A 22,698-nucleotide genomic window follows, 5' to 3' on the forward strand; every position below is an offset into this window, starting at 1 on the left:
TATACAGGACCTCACGCCCTCACCTACCGTCAACCAATCATGTCAATGTGGAGCTTTACTGAGCCCTCAGCGTTGTTAAAACATTTGGGAGGAAAACAGCAATGTGGTACAAAGCTCAATTTGGCCTCTCCATGACTCTAAAGGCTCCGCAATTGCTTCACACCCTCAATAAGGAGCCTCCGACCACATTTCCAGATCAAGCATAAATTGGCTTTAAAGAACCCAATTCTCCTGAAAGCAGAACCATTGAGCATTCCTTGAGTCATTCCTTTAGAAAGGATGGAGTGATGAACATAATTCACAACAAGGTGGCAGTAGAGACACGTCAATTGATTGCAGTGTCTGAGAGCCCATATAACGTGAACATCACCATCTCTTGTCACATGGGGGCACCAGTAACTTTAGATGAAACACTAGGGTCAAACATTTTAGTCTGAAGGCAGGGGATGTCACTGAAGACCAATGAACAATAATTGAGAAACCATAAACACTCACCGAATGACAGCTATGTCATCAGTTAACTGCGGTGGCAAGTCAGTAATGAAGATGCTTAGAGAAAAGTACACTGATGACACCTCTGAGGCTTCGACATACGCACAAACACACTCGCACCCTCACTCACACACACACACACAGAGATATTCATAATAATACAGATATTCATCTGTTGGTCACAGTTAGCTTTAAAAAAAGGTAGGGGCGTGGATCAGAAAACCAGTCAGTATCTGGTGTGACCACCATTTGCCTCATGCAGTGCAACACATCTTGTTCGCATAGAGTTGATCAGGCGGTTGATTGTGGCCTGTGGAATGTTGTCCCACTCCTCTTCAATGGCTGTGCGAAGTTGCTGAATATTGGCAAGAACTGGAACCTGCTGTCGTACATGTCGATCCAGAGCATCCCAAACAGGCTCAATGGGTGACATGTCTGGTGAGTATGCAGACCATGGAAGAACTGGGACATTTTCAGCTTCCAGAAATTGTGTACAAATCCTTGCAACATGGGGCCATGCATTATCATGCTGAAACATAAGGTGATGGCCGGCGGATGAATGGCACGAAAATGGGCCTCAGGATCTCGTCACCGTATCTCTGTGCGTTTAAATTGCCATCAATAAAATGCCGTTTTGAACAAATTAATTTCTTACAAAATGAAGGAGAAGCAAGTGAGGGAAGGAGAGAGAGAGAGAGAGAGAGCGATATATTTCACTTTCACAGACCTACTCAAACACCCTGCTCAAACAGACAGGGATGCAATTGTCAAAGCTAAAATACCACCTCTGCAGGATTAATAATTCAACTCGCCTCTGCCTACCCAATGGCAGGTCCGTTTCAATCTTCATTAATCCCTACAGATCCGATAGATGCCGCTCTGCCATACCACTGAGCTAGTATACAGCTAAGGACTGTTCCTCAAACTCAACACCAAGGGTCTTACAGTAAAGTAGGCTATCCCTGGAGTCGAGTGCCTACGCTCCCTTACCCTGAACCTATAAACCCGGTGCCTTCTCAGGTTTCTCTGGGCCATAGCTTCCGCAGACTATGAGCAGGTTGCCCTCCTCTGGGTTGGCTTGACCCCAGAGACACCCCTCTCTACGAATCCTACCAATGCACTTAGTACCTATAGTTGGGTCTAAGGTTAGATTCCTTTATACCAGCCACTCGGGTTCCCAATAGACTCACTAACCAGATGCTAATAATCCTCAATTAATCAAGTCTATTTCGGAATCCTAGAGTAAAATGACATGTGGTTGTATGACTCTTTGATGACACAGGGTTTCAGAACAATAAAGCAAGTTTATTCAAAATTCCAGAAACAGGCATAAAAAAATCACAGATCAATGTCACCAGTCAATGATAAGCCAACATCGAAAGTACAGTACATTATATTGATGGACCCCTTCATCGCCCTTAAACCCTTATTGGGTATGCCAGTACAATATTTTTGTCTGTTACAATTTTATGAGAAGCACAATATTTAACAACAAGAAAAACAGGCTCTTAACTTCTACAACTTTATAAACAGCTTTTTGGCTCTCCCTTTAGGATGATCAGTCCCTCAGATGGTGTCTAAATACTTTAACACAATTCTATCAATGAGGTAACCTTAATGGTTCCTCCTAGAACTTTACTTTAACACTTTTAGGATAAAAAATAAGTATAGAAAAAATCTAAATGCATTTTTGCAAAAATATTCTTCCAGCAGTCAACAGGTTCTTCTAGCAAGCTCAAAGAGAGTACCCTTCTCCAAAATCATGCCTCCTTTATTCCCTCCATCTTCCTTTCTGCTAACCCCCCCATGACACATTCAGTGGTTAACACCTTATTCGGACATCACTCAAAAGGTGCTTTATCAGCCCCCCTAACTCCCACCTTTCCTCACCTAGGCAAGGTGTTCACTTTCACGGGATGCCCACCTTGACACTATGCCTCCACCTGGCCGCTCTGATCAGGGGATTTCCAATGCAAGTTAGCACCCTTAGTACACTCCATTATCATTTACTTTTAATCCATTAATTCTTATACTTTCATTTTTAAACATTAACATTCCCTACTCCGCTCAATTATAATCCCACTCTAACCTAATTTATATCTCCCCTTACATCCTAAACATCCAGCATTTTAAACACTTCAACATGATACCCTTTCATCCTTATAACATGTTATTATCAACCTCCTACAGGCCATAAAGCCATGTCCTTAAAATCAAATAAACATAGTCTACATTTATCGCAACTTAAATCAACCAACATTATAACATTCTTAAAGCTTTCACTGCGTTAGTTTAATCACCATTCAATATCTCCCACTGTATGTTGCCCCATTCTTTCAACATTTAACATTTAACATATTTAACCTTCAATTATTATCTTAATAAATTCCATTCATTTCTTCTTCTTCTTTTCTTTCATCAATGCCAATTCTCTCTCAATGTTCATTCTTCTTTGTGCTCCATGTGTGAGTGAAAGTGAAACTTCATAAGTGCGTGTATGGGTGTATGAAAGTGTGTCTCTAAAATGTACCTTTCTCACAATGTCAGCTAGCTGGCTATGGCTATCCAACACTGGAACTTTTCCAAGTCAAAGTAAGCTTTTCGTTTTATGAATTTATTGCCACCTGTGTAACTGCTAAACTGCTTGCTGTACACTGCATTGCATGATTATAGTGGGTTTATTAACGAGTTACTTCTAGTAGCTAGCGATGCTGACTATGACGTGTAAGCTAATATGGTGACAATGATGTAGGCGGTGCGTAGCGGTTAGCAGTTAAGATATGAAGGTATTGGCTTTGAATGTTTGTTTTTTTGTACCCCTTTTTTCGTGGTATCCAATTGGTAGTTAAAGTCTTCTCCCATCGCTGCAACTCCTTACGGACTCCGGAGAGGCGAAGGTTGAGAGCCGTGCGTCCTCCGAAACACTACCCAGCCAAGCCGTACTGCTTCTTGACACAATGCCTGCTTAACCCAGAAGCCAGCCACACCAATGTATCGGAGGAAACACAGTACACCTGGTGAACGTGTCTGTGTGCACTGTGCCCGGCCTGCCACAGGAGTCACTAGAGCGCGATGGGACAAGAACATCCCTGCCGGCCAAACCCTCCCCTAACCCGGACGACGCTGGGCCAATTGTGCACCGCCCCATGGGCCTCCAGGTTGCAGCCGGCTGCGACAAGAGCCTGGACTCAAACCAGGATCTCTAGTGGCACAGTTATTAATGCGATGCAGTGCCTTTGACCACTGCGCCACTCGGGAGGCCCTTGGAAAGATTTTTTTACCTGGTCACAGACAGCTGTTGTATTGTGCACTGAAGTCCACAAGCGAAGGAAAAAGATGAGAAGAGGAGAGCGTGGAGATGCGAGAATGAATTATACAACAAGCAAATGATCATGTTGTTTGTACAGTGCCTGTATTCACACCCCTTGACTTTTACCACAATTTGTTACGTTACAGCCTTGTCCTAAAATGTATTAAATAAAAAACAATCCTCAGCAATCTACACACAAGTATTCAGACCCTTTGCTGTGACACTCGAAAAGTCTCTTCCTAGAGCTGGCCGCCTGCAAAACTGAGTAATGGGGGAGAAGGTTCTTGGTCAGAGAGCTGACCAGAGTTCCTCTGTGGAGATGGGAGAAGCTTCCAGAAGGACAACCATCTCTGCAACACTCCACCGATCAGGCCTTTATGGAAGAGTGACCAGTCAGAAGCCACTCCTCAGTAAAAGGCACATGACAGACCGCTTGGAGTTAGTTCAAATTGAAACACTTGTTTGCAACTGTTGGACTAATGATTACACCCTAGATCAGCTAGATGCAGGCAGGAGAGTGTACAAGGCGGTATTGAATGTGTCACTTGTCTGTCACCTTGATTACTACATTTTTTCTCTTGACCTGTGCACGTATCTTGCACATTTTAATTCGTAGGCTAGGTTGTAGCAATTTTGATGATCAAATAGTAGCCTAAACCTATCGATGTTACATTGAGCTGGGTGAATGGAATATGAATTACAGTCATCCAATGTGCTGTTGTAATAGAAATATGGCCATACTCAGAATCAAAATGTGTCCTCCCTCATCTTAAACGGCACAGACCACCACTGTACTGTATGCATTGTACAGCGTTGCCTATGGATATTGGGTCCATGAAATGTTCACAACTGAAGATTATACACAAATATTAGTGTTGTAGCTCTTATTGCAGGACTTTTACTGTGGGAAATCACATCACTATTCAGCCTATTGTGTGTCATGTGCATGTTGAACATTAATATTGCAATGTACAGCTTTACCTATGGATCTTTGTTCCAGGAAATGGGATATCAGCCCAGAACATTACTGTGAAGAAATTACACAAATATTGGCATCGTAGCTCTTATTGCAGGACTTTGAAACCACTGTGAAATTAGCCATATTGCAGGACTTTGACTGTAGTAAGTCATCTCACCAGCCAGTTTATTGAGCGTATTGGACATTCATATTGCAATGTACAGCCTTGCCTATGGATCTTGGGTCCATGAAAGGGGGTATCAGCCTACTCAGTGACACCCACAGAATACAACTGTACAGATCCTCTCAAGCTCTGTCAGGTTGGATGGGTGGCATTGCTGAACAGCTATTTTCAGGTCTCTCCAGAGATGTTAGATCGGGTTCAAGTCCGTGCTCTGGCTGGGTCACTCAACGACATTAAGAGACTTGTCCTGAAGCCACTCCTGTGTTGTCTTGGCTGTGTGCTTAGGGTCGTTGTCCTGTTGAAAGGTGAACCTTTGCCCCAGTCTGAGGTCCTGTGCGCTCTGGAGCAGGTTTTCATCAAGGATCTCTCTGTACTTTGCTCCGTTCATCTTTTCCATGATCCTGACTAGTCTCCCAGTCCCTACTGTTGAAAAACTTCCCCACAGCATGATGTTGCGGCCACCATGCTTCACCGTGGTGCCAGGGATGGTGCCAGGATTCCTCCAGACGTGACGCTTGGTATTCAGGCCACAGAGTTCAATCTTGGATTCATCAGACCAGAGAATCTTGTTTCTTATGGTCTGAGAGTCTTTAGATGCCTTTTGGCAAACTCCAATGTTGGAGAAATGTTTTGGTACCCTTCCCCAGATCTCAGCCTCGACACAATCCTGTCTCGGAGCTCCACGGACAATTCCTTCAACCTCATGGCTTGGTTTTTGCTCGAACATGCACTGTCAACTGTAGGACCTTATTGCGCACAATTGGACCAGCGTTGTCCAGGTTTGGCCGGGGTAGACTGTCGTTGTAAATAAGAATTTGTTCTTAACCGACTTGCCTAGTTAAATATAGGTGAAATACTTTTTTAAATTTTTTATCTAGACAGGTGTGTGCCTTTCCAAATCATGTCCAATCAATTGAATTTACCACAGGTGGACTCCAATCAAGTTGTAGAAACATCTCAAGGGTGATCAATGGAAACAGGTTGCACCTGAGCTCAATTTTGAGTCTCATAGCAAAGGGTCTGAATACTTATGTAAATAAGGTATTTGTTTTTTATTTTAATACACTTGCAAAAAATCTTAAATCCTGGTTTCACTTTCTCATTATAGTGTGTAGATTGATGAGAAAAAAATCAAATATAATCAATTTTAGAAAAGTTTATAACATAAAATGTGGAAAAAGTCAAGGGGTCTGAATACTTTCCCAATGCACTGTAATTGGTAGCTGTATTTGAAACACTACCTAGTTACTGACTATTTTTAAAGTTGTTGTCAAATTGTGTTGTTCCACTGCCTGTTTATTAATGTATGCATTTGTGAGCTAAAGTTGGCAAGAAAATGCCTCCAAATATGACTACAAACAGGCTGTTGTTTTCATATAATATGGCTAAGTAGGGGGTTTGTGCACATTTACATGAGTGTTTCATTAGCTAGTTAGCTAAGTTACTGACTGACTAAGCTAATTATTATTCATGTTTTTGTTGCATTTCAGGTGGAGTGGCATTGCTAACAGGCCAGCATGCTGACAGGGCAGGGCCCATATTCACAAAGAATCTCAGATTTGAAGTATTGATTTTAGGATCAATTTTGCCTTCACACTGAGTACAATTACATTGACACGGTGGAGGTTACCCTAGATCAATATGACTACTCTGAGACGCTTTGTGAATATGGCCCTGGAAGAAAGCTGTTGCCCAATACCTTGCCACAGGACCCTAGGGCAGGGGTAGGCAACCCTGTTCCTGGAGTGCCGCAGGTACTGCAGGATTTTGTTCCAACCAGGCACCACACTAGGGGTGCGTATCAGTTCGCTTGAATGTTTGCTACGTTACGGAGCGGTTTGTACTGAACGCCAAGTTTTCCCAAAAAGTTCAACAGACTTTGAGATACGTTTGCTCCGTTCGGAGGGTGTGCCGGGTGTGGCTTGAAGCAATGAGTGATGTATTTAAAGGGCAGAGTCGCATTTTCAACCCACAACCCAACCCATCCATTTTTTTCAACTGATTGTTCAGTAAAGCACTGTTTCCATTCAATTGAAGGTTCTATTATGTTTTTGTGTATCGTGACTAACTGAGCTAATTGATCAGTTCAGTGATTGCCTAAATTCAACACACATGGTACCGGAAGCAAGGGCCTAACCTGGGAGTACAGCAACAGTCTCTGTCTCACAGCCATTCCGTCGACATGTACAGTACCAGTCAAAAGTTTGGACACACCTACTCATTGCAGGGTTTTTCTTTATTTTAAATATTTTTTACATTGTAGAATAATATTGAAGTCATCAAAACTATGAAATAACACATATAGACTCATGTAACCAAAAAACTGTTAAACAAATCAAAATATATTTTATATTTGAGATTCTTCAAATTACCCACCTTTTGCCTTGATGACAGCTTTGCACACTCTTGGCATTCTCTCAATCAGCTTCATGAGGTATTCACCTGGAATGCATTTCAAATAAGCGATGTGCCTTATTAAAAGTTACTTTTTGGAATTTCTTTCCTTTTTAATGCGTTTGAGCCAATCAGTTGTGTTGTGACAAGGTAGACCGCGTCCAAATTATGACAAGAACAGCTCAAATAAGCAAAGAGAAATGAGTCAATCATTACTTTAAGACATGAAGGTCAGTCAACTTGGAAAAATTCAAGAACTTTGAAAGTTTCTTCAAGTGCAGTTGTAAAAACCATCAAGCGCTATGATGAAACTGGCTCTCATGAGGACCGCCACAAGAAAGGAAGACCCAGAGTTACCTCTGCTGCAGAGGATAAGTTAGTTAGTTACCAGCCTCAGAAATTGCAGCCCAAATAAATGCTTCACAGAGTTCAAGTAACAGTCACATCTCCATCTCAACTGTTGAGGCAAGACTGCGTGAATCAGGCCTTTATGGTCGAATTGCTGTAAAGAAACCACTACTAAAGGACACCAATAATACAAAGAGACTTGCTTGGGCCAAGAAACACAAGCAATGGACATTAGACAGGTGGAAATCTGTCCTTTGGTCAAAAATGTGTGATTTTTGGTTCTAATCGCCGTGTCTTTTTGAGAAACAGAGTAGGTGAATGGATGCGCTCCGCATGTGTGGTTCCCACCGTGAAGCATGGAGGAGGAGGTGTAATCGTGTGGGGGTGCTTTGCTGGTGACACTGTTGGTGATTTATTTAGAATTCAAGGCACACTTAACCAGCATCAGATGACCTGGCCTCCACAATCAACTGACCTTAACCCAATTGAGACGGTTTGGAATGAGTTGGACCGCAGAGTGAAGGATAAGCAGCCAACAAGTGCTCAGCATATGTGGGAACTCCTTCAAGACTGTTGGAAAGGCATTCCAGGTGAAGCTGGTTGAGAGAATGCCAAGAGTGTGCAAAACTTTTATCAAGGCAAAGGGTGGATACTTTGAAGAATCTCAAATATAAAATATATTTTTTAAATATATATTTTTTGGGGGGGGAGGGGGGGTTACTACATGATTCCATATATGTTATTTAATAGTTTTGGTATCTTCACTATTATTCTAAATATTAAAAATAAAGAAAAACCCTTGAATGAGTAAGTTTGCCCAAAATGTTGACTGGTACTGTATATAAGCACTCAAATTCATACAACTGGTCTGGACAGAATCATAGACTTATTTTCACTTTTTCTACTTGTCCAATTCTTCAATCTTGTCTGGGATATATATTTTATTTGACACACCTGTGTGATGTTTCTGATATATATTAATAAACATTCATTCACCCTGGACATGCATTTAATTTAGACCTTTTGAATCGCAAGCTCCCAAGTGTTGTCTTTGTGTTTAAGTTACCACAGAAGTTAGTCAAAGTTAGTGTGAAGACCTACATGACAAACATTCTTTGAAAGTTATTGTTTTGTAATCTAACAATACAATTTAAATGAGTTTCTAAAAATGTTATTGCATTTAGTCATCCAAAAAATGTGGCCTTTGAAAGCCTTGATAGTTGTCTCCTTCCTCGGGGGACTGTCAGCATATAGCTGACAACAGGGTGGCTGTTTTTTTATGTGTTCCATGGCCCAGCAGACTCACCTGGGGATGGACACATGTTAGCTTTGATAAATGTCTGAAAGACTTTTACAGGGAGGAGAGAGCATGAGTTTTGGCATGAGTACAGTAAATCCAATCCAGCTAGTGGCCCTGGATAATATGCTACAATATGTTGTCACAGGCAGACTGCCATGATGAAGCAGGTTTACATTGTGAATCAAGTATACTATTATGATTGTCGCTTACTTGTCTGTGCTCTGGAGAGATTGCATGTAGTTGGTCAGAAGGCTCTGTAGGTCCCAGGACCATTCTGTCTCTAGCACCTGGAGAGAGACAGATAGCATTAGTGAGTGCTAGAAAGAGAGAGGACCCTCACCCCTGACCTCCTACTGGCCCAGGGCCTCCTCCCTAGTATCATGCAATGTAAAGGAAAATAATCATATGACTTACGGACACAGAGTGCTCCATGTTCTTGCTGGTAGCAAGCCTCCACCTGGATGCAGAGAAATATCCTGACTTGTAGTATGGTATCTCCCCCAGGCTCCAAGAAATCAAATGACAAACCTTCAGAGATTAACAAAAGAAAATGGTACCTGTATTTACTGTAGGATTCATGTATGAGTTTGTCTACTTTTACATTCATGTCTTTAAAATGGCAACAATAGATCTGAAAGTATACATGCCATTTTGTGATAACAGCTATGTATCACAACCGTCCATGATTGGGAGTCCCATAGGAAGGTGCACAATTGTGCAGCGTCGTCCGGGTTGGGGTTTGCCCGGGTTAGGCCGCAATTGTAAATAAGAATATATTCTTAAATTCTTATCTGACTTGCCTAAATAAAAGGTTCAATTAAAAATAACAAATAATGAAAGCAAGCAATAAAATGTGCATGTTAAGATACTATTTATATTATGGCACCACGTCTCATCTCACAAACAATTGCTAAGGTGAACAGCAAATTCCACTATTGTGGCTAGCCTCACATAGGTGACTTATTCCATCATGACAACATGCGCCTCCTTATTTTACGGTAGTTAGCTAGCTGCTAGTTTAGATGCCTGTGATTGTTGAGACCTAATTTTGCAAACAATCTGCTTCAAAGATGGATGATGTCAAGAATTAGCCAAGGTATCTAACTAAATGACAACCCTATTAATTACGTTTCCACTCGATTGCTTAATAAATGATCAAGCTAGCGTGTGCTAGCGAACATGCATTGCTTCTGACACCTGCCAGGAACCTGCTTGCTTTATACCTGACAGATATTTAGTTACCATAGTTACCTAGCTAGATAATAATGGTTTATGATAACTGCCGTTTTGTTCATTATCTAGCTAGCTAAGTGTAAAACTGAGAGTCTGCCTGTAAAACATAGCTAGCCACATCAATTTGAGCAGTTGTAGATCAGCTAGCTAGCTTGATAATCAGTAACATTAGCTTACTATGTTTTTCTACCCAACTGGACATTCCCCTTGCCCATCCAGGTCAATCTTTTTGCATACTCCCGTCTCCTGGCCTTCTTCTAGGTTCAAAACTATATGGCTGTAGCACGGTGCCTTATTGTCAAAAGCGACCCACTCTCAACACAGCCACCTGGTGCAGTCAATGGCTCAGTGTTCCAAAACTGTTCACCTGTTTCTACATCGAGCAAGGACAATGTTCCATTTGTTGTTTTTATGGTGTGCGTGTGGCACAGCAGCATATAATAGTTGATCTCCTATTTCCAAAACAATGTGACATCTCAAATTGAAACATAGCTATATGCGCTACACATTATTATTTGGGGGGTGCTAATGTGAAACATGGCCTTTAAACTTTGAACACCTTTCTGTTATACTGAACGTAGCCCAGGCAAATGCAATCGAGCAACGCGTCGTGGCATTGATCAACCAATGATGTGTTAGATACCACCCACAGACGTTTGCTTGACACCCCCTCATTATCATATTGAGGAAGAAATACAGAAATAAGAAATAATATAAATGAATGAAAGTGGGATTACATATTTAAATAATTATTTACCTGTGTGTGCATTCATTCATCCATTTATGTATTTATCTATTTATGTGTGCATTTATTCATTTCATTCTAATTTCAGCAGGGTTGGTCCGCCATAGATCTGTTCTATGTGCACTATTTTCTATACTTCCCGTTCTTAAGTTTCATTTTTGCATCGTTTAATTTTGGTTTTGCACACCAGCTTTAGGCGAGCAATTTGAATTTGGACAACCAGGAAATGGGAGAGCGATTTCTGCATATTGTATCTTTAATACACACGTGTACATATGTGAAATAGGACAAATATAAGCACCCACCAAATTATTATTACACATACACGCTCCCAGATACACTTACCAGCACAAATTTGGTGCACATTGGGTTACCAAGCAGGCCACAGCTCTCATATGTCTGAGTCAAAACAAAGAACTCAATATTGGAAATATAATTTAATGTGCGTTCATACATAATGATCTATACTGATTCAATAACTTATACTCTTGTTTGTGAAGATGAGCAAGGGAGTGTATTAAATCGACATCACCGTTGGTTCTATAATTAATGCACATTTGGCAGTGATATAGCTGCAATTTGGCCTCCTAACATAGCTAATGACTTTGTGTCTTGATGAACAGAGCTTTTCCCACATCTCTGCTGTTTCTGTGGAACTGAAGTCAATAACAAACCAATGTTGTTATGACTCTAATAACCCATCTCCTTACAGTAAGGAGTTTAGTTGATCTGCAGTCTGCACACGAGGAGACGTGATGTAAAGCCAGCTTTTGGATCGCCTGTCTGCATGTGAACTGTCTGACAATGCTAAATTGATTTCGACAGATTTGCTTAAATGTCTTCTGAATCCAAAATCCTAGAGTAAACTGCCATCAGCAGCTGTGCTGGAGGAGCCATTCCAATGCATGTGGGGTAGAGACATTTGCCAGTGAGCAGAGTTTTGTTTATAAGCGTCTACTAAAAATAATAGACGGATCTGAAAAGGTGTAATGAATATTGTTTTAAAGGTTTATTCATGACATGCTAGGTTTTGTCCGTAAGGTAAGAGTGCTTTCTTTTGATTATGTTCTATGTGGACAATGCAAGCAAGCTGGGGAGTAGGTATACTGTTGATTTGCCTGTAGTTGAGGCTCTTTGTTAAGTGATGTAGGTCTATGTGGCCTGTTTTTTTCCCCATTTTCAAACTCAGTTTGCTGCACTGGAGGCTATTTTAGCAATTTTCCTGGAGCCTATATTTCTAAAAAAAATATATTTTCTTTGTAATCTTTCATTTCAATTGTATTTCCCTAACGTGCACACTAAATACAGTAGAGATCTTAAATGTAGACTTTTCTTTCATTCCATTCCAAAGTTGAAAACAGAAGTTTGGCCTATAGCTAGTTATTTCTAGCTATAGAGGCTACTTACGTTAGTGGTAACAAATGGTCTACACACACACACACACGCACACAATCTCTTTCCCCTCTTAAATCCTGGGCACTCTGACAGCACACATTAAGATCTGCCTTCTCAGCATGAACACATCATAAAAGTGGACAGGCAATTTCTGTTTTCACCAAATAGCCACGCGAGCTCGTTCTGCATCTCTGATTTTAATACACTCGACAAGCGGCTTAGCAGCGCTAAGGGAGAGTGAGCCGAGCCCGAGGGAGAGAAAGAGAGAGATCCGAGGGAGCGATTTTTGTGATATATGCCCCAATGGCCCTAAATCCATTTCTCCGTTTGAATTATCAACTAGAATTTGATTAATATGCAAATTCATGGCGAAAAGGCTCGTATAACTCTCTCAGTGGATAGTAATTAATCTCCGGTTAAAGTAATTTAATACATATATTCAGTTTTGTCAGCGACATGGTTAGTTCAATAGCCCGTAAAATTGAAGTTTGAAGTGTTAAGGGACTCTATAGGAACGTTATAACTAAAACTTTCAAATGTACCCTCTTTAGTGATCAATCAAGCTTCCCCCCAGGTTAATCTAGCTAATTTCTCACATCAAACCATAATAGGGTGACACGCCATTGAGCCAAGAATCGACGATGTTTTTCTTCTTTCTTTCTTTATAATGTTATCCACTTGATCCTACACTGATGAAAAGCTATTTCAACCACTGAAAGGATTTTTTGTCCAGAATTTATTGAAAAGCAAGAATGAATATTATTTCCATTATCCACTAGACCTACGATTATCCAAACTATGATTTGAATGTAAACGAAATATGTTCACAATTACGTACCTCAATAAAAAAGGAAAAATATAAATTAAATAAAAAGACCACTGCTATCAGCGAAAGGGACATATGTCCGCATGATGGGCTACGTGAATTTAAAAAAGGAGACTGGCTAAAAAGCTAAAGGAAAAAAGAAAATGGGCTTTGTTTAGCCCCACATAACTGTGGACACATTTCAAAGATTATTTCAAATCAAATGACAAATTATCGAGAGAGAGAGGGGGGGGGGGGAGTAAGGTGAGGAGGTGATGTAGTGGAGGGGAGGAGAGGGGCGCAGACCCTATTGTTTCAGCAGAGACTCGTGCGTCAAACTTCAATTTTCCGGCCGATTGAACTAGTGATTTTTTTCTCTCTCCTGAGCTGAAATACATTTACAATTTGTGGATTAATTACCATATTGAAGTATTGGGGATTGTGTTTATCCTCGCCACAACACCTCATAAAATAAGGAACTGAGACCAGCACTGGAATAGCACACTTTGTACTGTATTGGTCACTATTTGGCCCTGCATTAAAGACATCCACATAAGAAACCACGTGGAGGCAAGATATCTAAAGTTGGCCTACACTCAGAAAAAAGGGTTCTGGATAGAACCAAAAAGGGTTCTATGCTTGCTTCATATATGGCCCCACTTAAGGTTCTATATAGAATCGAAATTGGTTCTATATAGAAATATGGAACCCAAGGGTTCTATAAGGAAACCAATTTTGGTTCAGTGAAATAGAACCCCTGGGGTTCTGATCACAGAACCCTACAAAAGGGGTGCCATATATGAAGCAAGCAATAGAACCCTTTTTGGTTCTATCCAGACCCTTTTTTTCTAAGAGTGTAGGCTTCTCTACAAAAACGGGTGACGCTTCACTGTTCTAGGAAATGCATGGCACGTCAAAATGCAGAAAAATAAGTCCCATAAACAAATCCTCGACCTCTTATACCTACCTCTGCCAATCAAAAGTGAAATGTTGCTCTGTTAAATTAATAGAGCTGCATACAATATTAATAACGTAAAGAAATTAACTTTGTCCACACAGCTTCCACCATAAGGTATGCCTGCAATGGTTCATTCACAAAAATAGCATATTCATCAATTAATTTTTTAACAAATGTACTGATAATAAATTGTTTTTGTATAACTTGGTATTAATAAAATAATCTGACATTTACATTAACAAACGCAGGGCTTTAGCAGTTTAAATCAGCATCCTTGTTGGGACAAAGTACCATGTGCGCGAGTCATAGGCTTGCAGTCCCGAGCCTTTTCTGCCAGAGGGATATCATCTTGAGCAGAGAACATTTTTGCAGGAAAGGCGGCCTGCTTTCATTTCCATACTTTACAACCAATACTTATTGCAAATGGAACAAATGAGGGAGCTTATTAACACAGCCCAATTAATGTCAACCATAGTAAATTAATAATAGAAACAATTATAATATAATTATTATAATATTCTCAAAAAGTGTGTTACTGCCGTGCTATGTTGTTGTCTCTCTTTTATGTATTGTTGTGGTGTCTCTCTTGTCATGATGTGTGTTTTGTCCTATATTTTTATTTTTAATCCCAGCCCCCGTCCTCGCAGGGGGCCTTTTGCCTTTTGGTAGGCGGTCATTGTAAATAAGAGTTTGTTCTTAACTGGTTTGCCTAGTTAAATAAAGGTTAAATTTAAAAAAGAAAACTACTAACAACAATATAAAACGTAGCAATAAACTAATAATAAACTAATGATGATAAGAATAAATTAATTGTATGTTAATAATAATTATAATAACAATAATAATAATAATAATAACACTATTGTTGTTATTCTTACTGTTATTATTGTAGGTTATTATTAGTATGCCTATAATATAATATGGTAATGTGAATGTGGCTTGAATTACAATATATTTTAATTAAACTAGGCCTAATTGAAAACAATACATTTATAGTACTATATTATAGTAGCCTAGATAGTATTTTAGAGTAAAATTTGTTGAAGAATTATCTTCAATGCTCAATCTTCCAAGTCGAGTTTTACATGAGTGCTTTTGTAAAAAGTATCTAACTCCATAATAAATTATTAACATCTTGGGGTCATATTATTGCGCTCTCAACTTCATTAAAAGTGCCATAGACAAAGGAAAAAAGGAGGTAGCTAACAGAAGAACACAAAACGATAAATCAAAGCCCTCCACCAATCGCACAAATGTCACCGTTTAAACATTAAGAGACTCCGCTATACTTAGCATGAAAAACACCCAGGCCACAAGATAAAATGCTGAAAGATCTATCGTACAAAAAGCCAAACATATTATTTCTAGTCCCACACACAAACACAAAGCACAGACCAGCCCCTCTCCAGAATAAGATACTTCAATTGTGATGCATAGACTTGTTTTAAAACGAGTAAAAAAAGCATCGACAGTGACAGCAATGAGCACAGATGCCCTCAGTAGCAGAGGGGCTATGTATGCATTACTGCCTTTGTAACAAAAATTAAGCTAACGGAGGGTTAAATCAATCCATCAAATTGACTGGAAATTGTGTGGAAAATTCAGAAACCATATGGCCTCCAAACGTTTGTGTCTTTTTCTGTGTGTTGGGTCACGCTTGTCTCCGTATTGCGCGCGGCTGGAGTCCGCCCATGCTCCATTGTGGCTGTCACACAGGGGAGCAGTGCTCATTTGTTCGCCGGTTTCACGCTTCTATGCCGAGAGTGAGCGAAAAACGCACAAACAGCATGGAGAAGCTGGCCCAGAACTCGACGTTTTTGTGCCTTCTTTTATGGCCTCGTTCTGTGCTCCAGATTGGCGTTTCTCACAAATTCTATTGAGGAAATGAAAACACACGTCGCTGGGTCAGAAGGCAGGTTTTCAATGTGTTCAATGTGCTTTCAATGTGAAAGAGAAACGATACTTTGGCTTGAGGCGCAGCAATTTGATATTATGTAAAAACACAAATAAAATATAAAATATATAATTATAATAGGCCTGTAGAATGCTGATTGCAAAAAAATATCATTTAATGTCTAGCTATGTTTCAATAAATGCTACTAAAATAAGTGGTCTATGAGGAATAGTGAGAAACGAAATGTTTTATTTTGAAATACATTACACTTTATACATTATGTTTAAAATGGTGTGCTGGCATTGAAAGGCACTTACAGGTTCGCAAACCATTATAAATATATTAAAATGTGACTGATATTACGAGCAACCAGATGGAATATGATTTATCTTTGATTATTATCTTAGAAAATGTCTTCCCATCGTTATCAAACTGTTTAAATATGTAGGCTTACGATATAGTTATAACACCTAGCATATGATGTGTGTTTTTCAATCTGAATGCCTCTGTGTAATATTCAAACCAACAGTCGTTTAAATTACAATTAAGTTAAACAAAATAAAACATGCATTGAAATGATTCATAGGTTGAGTTATTAGCTAGTGGTATTAACTCATACCGGGAAGATTGTGTGTGTGTGTGTGTGTGTGTGTGTGTGTGTGTGTGTGTGTGTGTGTGTGTGTGTGTGTGTGTGTGTGTGTGTGTGTGTGTGTGTGTGTGTGTGAGTGTGTGTGTGTGTGGGCAGATCATTTGTGGATAAAATACATATTGCTTTTCATTAAACTATTCCACGTTGGTTAAATGAATGGATGAATACAATAACTGTCTGCATCTGTTGTTGCATATAAGACACAGTCCATGCGATGCTAAGTGTTCTTCATAAAAGCCTCATGATGTGGTGCATAAATGGCACTTCAAACTTTAGTCGTGGTAAGAGGGAGATACAATGGTAAAATCCTCAGTCATCCACGTCAATCTCCTCATCCTCGGAGCAGCCCTTGCTGCTAGTATGGTCTGTATATGGCGACGAAGGGGAGGACAATAAGAGTTTGTTCGAGGCGTTGCGCTCATGGTTCGATAACGAGGGTGACTCAGATCTGTTAGGGCCCAGCGCCCCGTTAGCTGCGCATTTCTCCAGTTCGGCTAGTTTGGCCATCTTCTCAAACGACACGGTTCCCACGGCTTTGGCCGACTCCACGTCCGCCTTCATCTCCTCCAGGTCGCGTTTGAGCTTGGCGCGCCGGTTTTGGAACCAGGTGATGACCTGCGCGTTGGTGAGGCCGAGCTGCTGTGCTATCTGGTCGCGGTCAGCTGGACTCAGGTACTTCTGGTAAAGGAAGCGCTTTTCCAACTCGTAGATCTGGTGGTTGGTGAAGGCGGTGCGAGACTTCCGGCGCTTTTTGGGGTTATTCCGCGAACCGAATAGTGTCGTGCCGTCTCGGCCTGTGAGAGGATATATAGAGGATAGGGATGTTATCCTATAGGCATTTGGTGAATCACCAGGCATAATATCGCTCCAAGAAACCTTAGGGAAATAACTGCTAAAACAATAAGAGACCTATGCATGTATTTCTCCTATAAAACCACCACCACCAACAACACCAATACTGTCAATAGTCTAAACGTATGGTAATAACAGACGATAATAATCAGGTGATACAATAGGCCTAATAAAAATAATAATCTTAAACGAAATATTAAATTAGTTTGCGTTATTATGTGGAGTATTATTTTGCTCCATGTTTATGCATAGGCTAATTATTCGTTTTTTCATGGTGGAACTAGTCATATTTAATCTATTTTGTTCACATAAGATTAACCAATTCGATACACATATTTTGCAGAAATCCAGGATATATATATTTTTCTAAGTTCCCTCTCAGTTTTAAGCTCTTTGGCAAGGCTCATTGTGCAAAAACATGTACCGTGCTTTTATTCAATACTCAAATGCTGAAAGAAATATGTGTGTGACCAGACCCACTGCAGGCATACACACACACACACCTGACATTCATTTATTTTTCGTTAGTTGAATTTGTAGTAGACCATAAGCTGAATTACACTAGGCTACACAGTCTGCACATAATAACTAAATCGGCCAATTAAAGATCTGACTGTCCAGACTTACCCTCCGCCGCTTGAAGAACACTGACTTCGAGCCCTTTGAAGGTTTTGCTGGCGAGCTCCTCCAGAGCGCAGAGCGGGGAGGTTTGGGTGAAAAGGGCCCGGCTGGACAGGCTATGCGCTGAAGAGGACAGCTTCTCGCTGGAGGAGAGCAGGTGCGCCGTCCCGCAGCTAGAATAACTTCTCTTTACCGAGGGCTTGTTCAGGATGTCCTCTATACTGAATGGCGTCAGGGGCTTGTTGGAGTTGGCCGGCGGCGGAAGCTGGTCCAGCGCATTGCGTCTCCGGTCCTCCATAACCGTGGGATCTTTGGAGGTCATAGTAGTTTATCAGGTGACACTTCGGAGATTTGTTTATGCTCTAGTTATACTTCAAAATAAGTATGCCTAAATGAAAAGTTGTGGGAAATGTGGAGAATGGAAATCCGATCACAGGTGCTTCTGCAACCGCATGTTGGTCGCTTTGCCGCAGGGTAGGGAGACTTTGAGTCCAGTTAAAGTCCCACTTCTCCTGTCTACTGTTACGGGGTGACGCACGAGCCACAACATGAAACCATCCGGTGGACAGTGATTCCCAAAAAGCAGCCGCAATTGACCACCACTAACAAGTTATTGTAGATTGGAAGGTAATCAATTATGGACACTGACACACATGCACACACTCTCTCTCCCTCACTCTTTCTCCCCCCACTTTCTCTCTCTTTGTCACTCCTTGACTATGATGCGGTCCAGTGTAGGATTTAGCGTGAGCGAAGCAGCGGTAATTAGAGGGCATGGCCGGGGGAGGAGTCGAATTGGATTACTTAATGCTGTCACACTTTCGACTAATCAGCACTTCGTCGAAGTACATATTATCCTTTTCTGTAGAATAGCCTATTTGGTTACCACGTAATGTAGCCTACGCATGAACAAAATATGTTGAACTATGTTCAGATCGAATTACCTTTTCTAAAATGCAGGATCATTTGCTTACAGTTACAACAGGCTAATGTATCTTATATATATATATATATATATATATATATATATATATATATATATATATATATATATATATATATATATATATATATATATATATATATATACACACATGATTTTTTAAACGTTTTTACTTGTAGCATAATTTTCGATATAGGAAGGAGACACGTGCACTGGCTATGTCTGTGCGTAAAAGTTGGTCTAGTGTAGGTATACCCTATGTTTTATAACGGTGTGCTGTTGTGAAGGCAGGCAGTATATCAGGTTAATAATACTTCCGGGCAGAGAGACAACATCATCCCCTTTAGCCTTGCCAAATCCTCTGCACTATAACTTACGCACAAAGGGCCATCCTCCATAGCGCAATGGGAGATATTTCACCTCCTCACTGCCTTGCTGCAATGGTGTACAAATATGGTGTACAAATATGAAGTGTCAGTTTAACCATCCAGCATGAATTCACATTTAGACTATAGGCTGCTACACACTAAAAAACAAATAAATGGTAGTGCTAAGTAATGATTATTTGGCTTGTAACCATAGCGGATCCATTTTTGGTATTATATGGAACCTTTCTTTGAAGTCTATATAAAGAACCCTAAAAAATGTCCTTTCTTAATCTCAAAGGTTCTTTGTAGAATCATACAGGGTTTAATATACATATTATTTTGTTAAAATTCCATAGGTTCTTTATTATTGTGTTTATTAAGTTGAATCAGGAGTGCTAGCTCTGGGTCCCTGAGGAGAGAATTGAGAACTACTGACTTAGTCAACCGATCTCAATTGATACAAGGCCATACGTGAGTCTTTCACAAGACACGTCACTAGCCATAGTCATACATAACATGTAATAGCATAACACAACAGAACCCTTGTTTGAACTACAAAGAACCATCGAAGGGCTCAAAGGGTTCTTTGGGTCAGTATGGTTCCACATAGAACCATCACCCTTCCCAAAGAACCCTTGAGGAACTCTCATTTTTTTGGTGTGTAGGCCAATATCATATGTTGATGTAGGCTTACTGAAATAAGTGTATGGCTAGGCTATATCTTTAGTAAACGTTTTTATGTTGGCTACATGTTTTAAGCCAGATCAATGAAGCCCAGCTGTAATCAAGCTTATCTATAACGTATTCCAGCAAGTTGTGAATAGCATCCTGCTGTGATACAGGCATCTAGACCAGGGCCTCGATTCACAGTTGTGATGTAACTTAAGCATTATGATGATCATACCAGGTGCGATGTTATTTATCAACTAACTTTCAAGAGTTTTCCCCAAACATTCGTTTTTATTTTATTTAACCCTTTATTTTGTCAGGGACTCATACTGAGACCAAGGTGTCTTTTACAGATGAGCTCTGAATTACAGAAATAACAGAAAATACACACATCAAAATATAAATGCTAAATGCTAATAACAGAAAGAAAAACTCGGTCATAAAAAACACATTTATCAGTAAGAAGAACCTCAATCAGCCTTCTGAATTGCCCTAGAGGCACCAAACGTCCAATTTGGGAATATTTAGAAGATTGTTCCACAAATAAAGTGCAAGAAAACTAATAGCTGATTTACTTAACTCATTTCCAAAGTTAGCCATCCCTGAGACCTGGTGTGGTAAGTCTAAAGTTTAGTAATGATTGGTACAGTGGGAGTTTTTGTCAAAGAGCTTTAATACATGAAAACATAACAATGTATCAACCTATGTGACATCAAAGAGGGACAAAAACAAAGTTAGTTTTACCTGCATTCAAAACTAATTTCATGTAAATAAAGTTTTTCTGTAATGCAATGAAGGCAGACTGTAGTTCAGATAGAGCCTGGTCAACAATAGTCTGCAATACCATACGCAACAGTATCATCGGGATATAAGTGCAGGTTACAATTTTTAACAACGAGTCAATATTGTTAATGTAAACAGTAAAAAGTATAGGACCCAAAATTGATCCTTGTGGGACACCTTTCATTTTGTCCAGAAAACCTGAACCTGTTAAGGAGGCTGCGAATTTTCACAGCTTTTTGTTAAAAATCGCGCAACATTTCAGCGTCCTGCTACTCATGCCAGGAATATAGTATATGCATATGATAAGTGTGTGTGTATAGAAAACACTCTGAAGTCTCTAAAACTGGTTAAATCGTGTCTGTGGCTATAACATAACATGTTTAGGAGTGAAAATCCTTCGAAAAACTGTTCACCAAAAACACAAAAATAATATTCATCCGCCAGTCAATGTATTGTCTAAGGCTGAAGAAAATACATGGGGATCCCCTGTAAACGCCTACAGCTTCCACACGATGTTGCCAGTGCTGGCATTTTCAGTCTCCTTTATCCTTGGTTTGATGAAGTATAGGCACTTCCTTTCTTGGGGCTCACCACAGGATGTTATGAAAGTGAAAACATGGAGTATGATTTCAAGACTTGCTGCTATCGAATACAGATCGCTCCGTGATCAATTTGATAGATTATTAACGTTTATTAATACCTAAAGTTGGTTTAGAAATCACAAATCACATTTTGGGTATACAATGACGGATTTAATCGGGAAAAAGACCCAATTGTGATGTTTATGTGACATATAGGAGTGCCAAGAAAGAAGCTCGTCAAAGGTAATGTATGTTTTATATTTTATTTCTGCGTTTTGGGTAGCGCCGGCTACCGCAAAATCTGTTGTTTTGTTGACGGTCTGGTATTCTGGGGGTGCATGCTATCAGATAATAGCTTCTCATGCTTTCGCCGAAAAGCATTTTACAAATCTGACTTGGTGGCTAGATTCACAACGAGTGTAGCTTTAATTCAGTACCTTGCATGTTTGTTTTAATGAAAGTTTGAGTTTTATCGAAAACTTTCGGTGGCGCTCTAAAATTTCCGCTGATTTGATCCCGCCACAGGGACCTAGTCCCTATCAAGATTTATATTAAACATCATCAGTAGATACACATTGAGTTCTATCTGTCAAGTAATTTTTAAACCAGTTAAATGCAGCCTGGTCTAGGCCAATTGAGGAAAGCCTCTGAATTAGCAGTGAGTGATCAACAGTATCAAAGCCTTTCACAGATCAACGAAGAGGGCAGCACAATGTTGCCTTTAATCCATACAGTTAACCACTTCATTTATAACTAGGGATGCAGCAGAGATAATGCTATGACGGTCTAAAACCCGACTGATGAAAACTTTTTAGAAAACATTTCAAAGATAAGAAAGATCTTAGATAAGATATTGTCAAGGAATCTAATATTTTAGCTAGGCAAGAAAGTTGATTAATAGGGCGATAAAAATATAGGTCACAAGGGTCACCACTTTTGTGAAGGGGGAGTGCATCATATGATCAAAAGAAAGGGAGCGCTGCTCTCAGATCAGCTTTCTCCATTAAAATATTTTTCCCAAACATTATAATTACTTCACAATACTGACGAAAGATCGGCTCCTGGAAAGATATACCGCCTACTGCTGCAAATATTGAGGCTGCTTATTCTAATGCTTACCCAATAAAAATGCATTAAATCATTGATTTGGCACATCATTGAGCACATGTTAGGCTACACATCATGAATTATATTGAGACAAATAACAGACAGTAGC

At 40.0% G+C, this 22,698-nt stretch overlaps 1 protein-coding gene and 1 long non-coding RNA gene across 2 annotated transcripts; both read right to left on the bottom strand.

The window, feature by feature from the left end:
- Positions 1 to 8,459: 8,459 nt before the first annotated feature.
- LOC112253414 lies at positions 8,460 to 10,614 on the bottom strand. The gene is made up of 4 exons (XR_002954007.2): positions 10,397 to 10,614; positions 9,401 to 9,514; positions 9,197 to 9,273; positions 8,460 to 8,992 (listed from the first exon to the last, which is right to left on the bottom strand). It is a non-coding gene; the product is annotated as an uncharacterized LOC112253414 (long non-coding RNA).
- Positions 10,615 to 16,935: 6,321 nt separating this feature from the next.
- lbx1a (ladybird homeobox 1a) lies at positions 16,936 to 18,436 on the bottom strand. Its single transcript, XM_024425393.1, has 2 exons — positions 18,145 to 18,436; positions 16,936 to 17,459 (listed from the first exon to the last, which is right to left on the bottom strand). The coding sequence occupies exons 1-2, from the start codon at positions 18,434 to 18,436 to the stop codon at positions 16,975 to 16,977; spliced, it is 777 nt and encodes a 258-aa protein (XP_024281161.1). The 3' UTR covers positions 16,936 to 16,974.
- Between the last annotated feature and the right edge of the window lie 4,262 nt (positions 18,437 to 22,698).

Source organism: Oncorhynchus tshawytscha, linkage group LG06, assembly GCF_018296145.1.
Source record: "Oncorhynchus tshawytscha isolate Ot180627B linkage group LG06, Otsh_v2.0, whole genome shotgun sequence".
NCBI classification, from domain to species: Eukaryota; Metazoa; Chordata; class Actinopteri; order Salmoniformes; family Salmonidae; genus Oncorhynchus; species Oncorhynchus tshawytscha.

Excerpts from the sequence above, each read along its gene's own strand:
- lbx1a (XM_024425393.1), bottom strand. The coding sequence starts at position 18,436 with ATGGAGGACCGGAGACGCAATGCGCTGGACCAGCTTCCGCCGCCGGCC. Across the intron at positions 17,460-18,144 it reads TGTTCTTCAAGCGGCGGAGG|GCCGAGACGGCACGACACTA; the intron begins GTAAGTCTGGAC and ends ATCCTCTCACAG.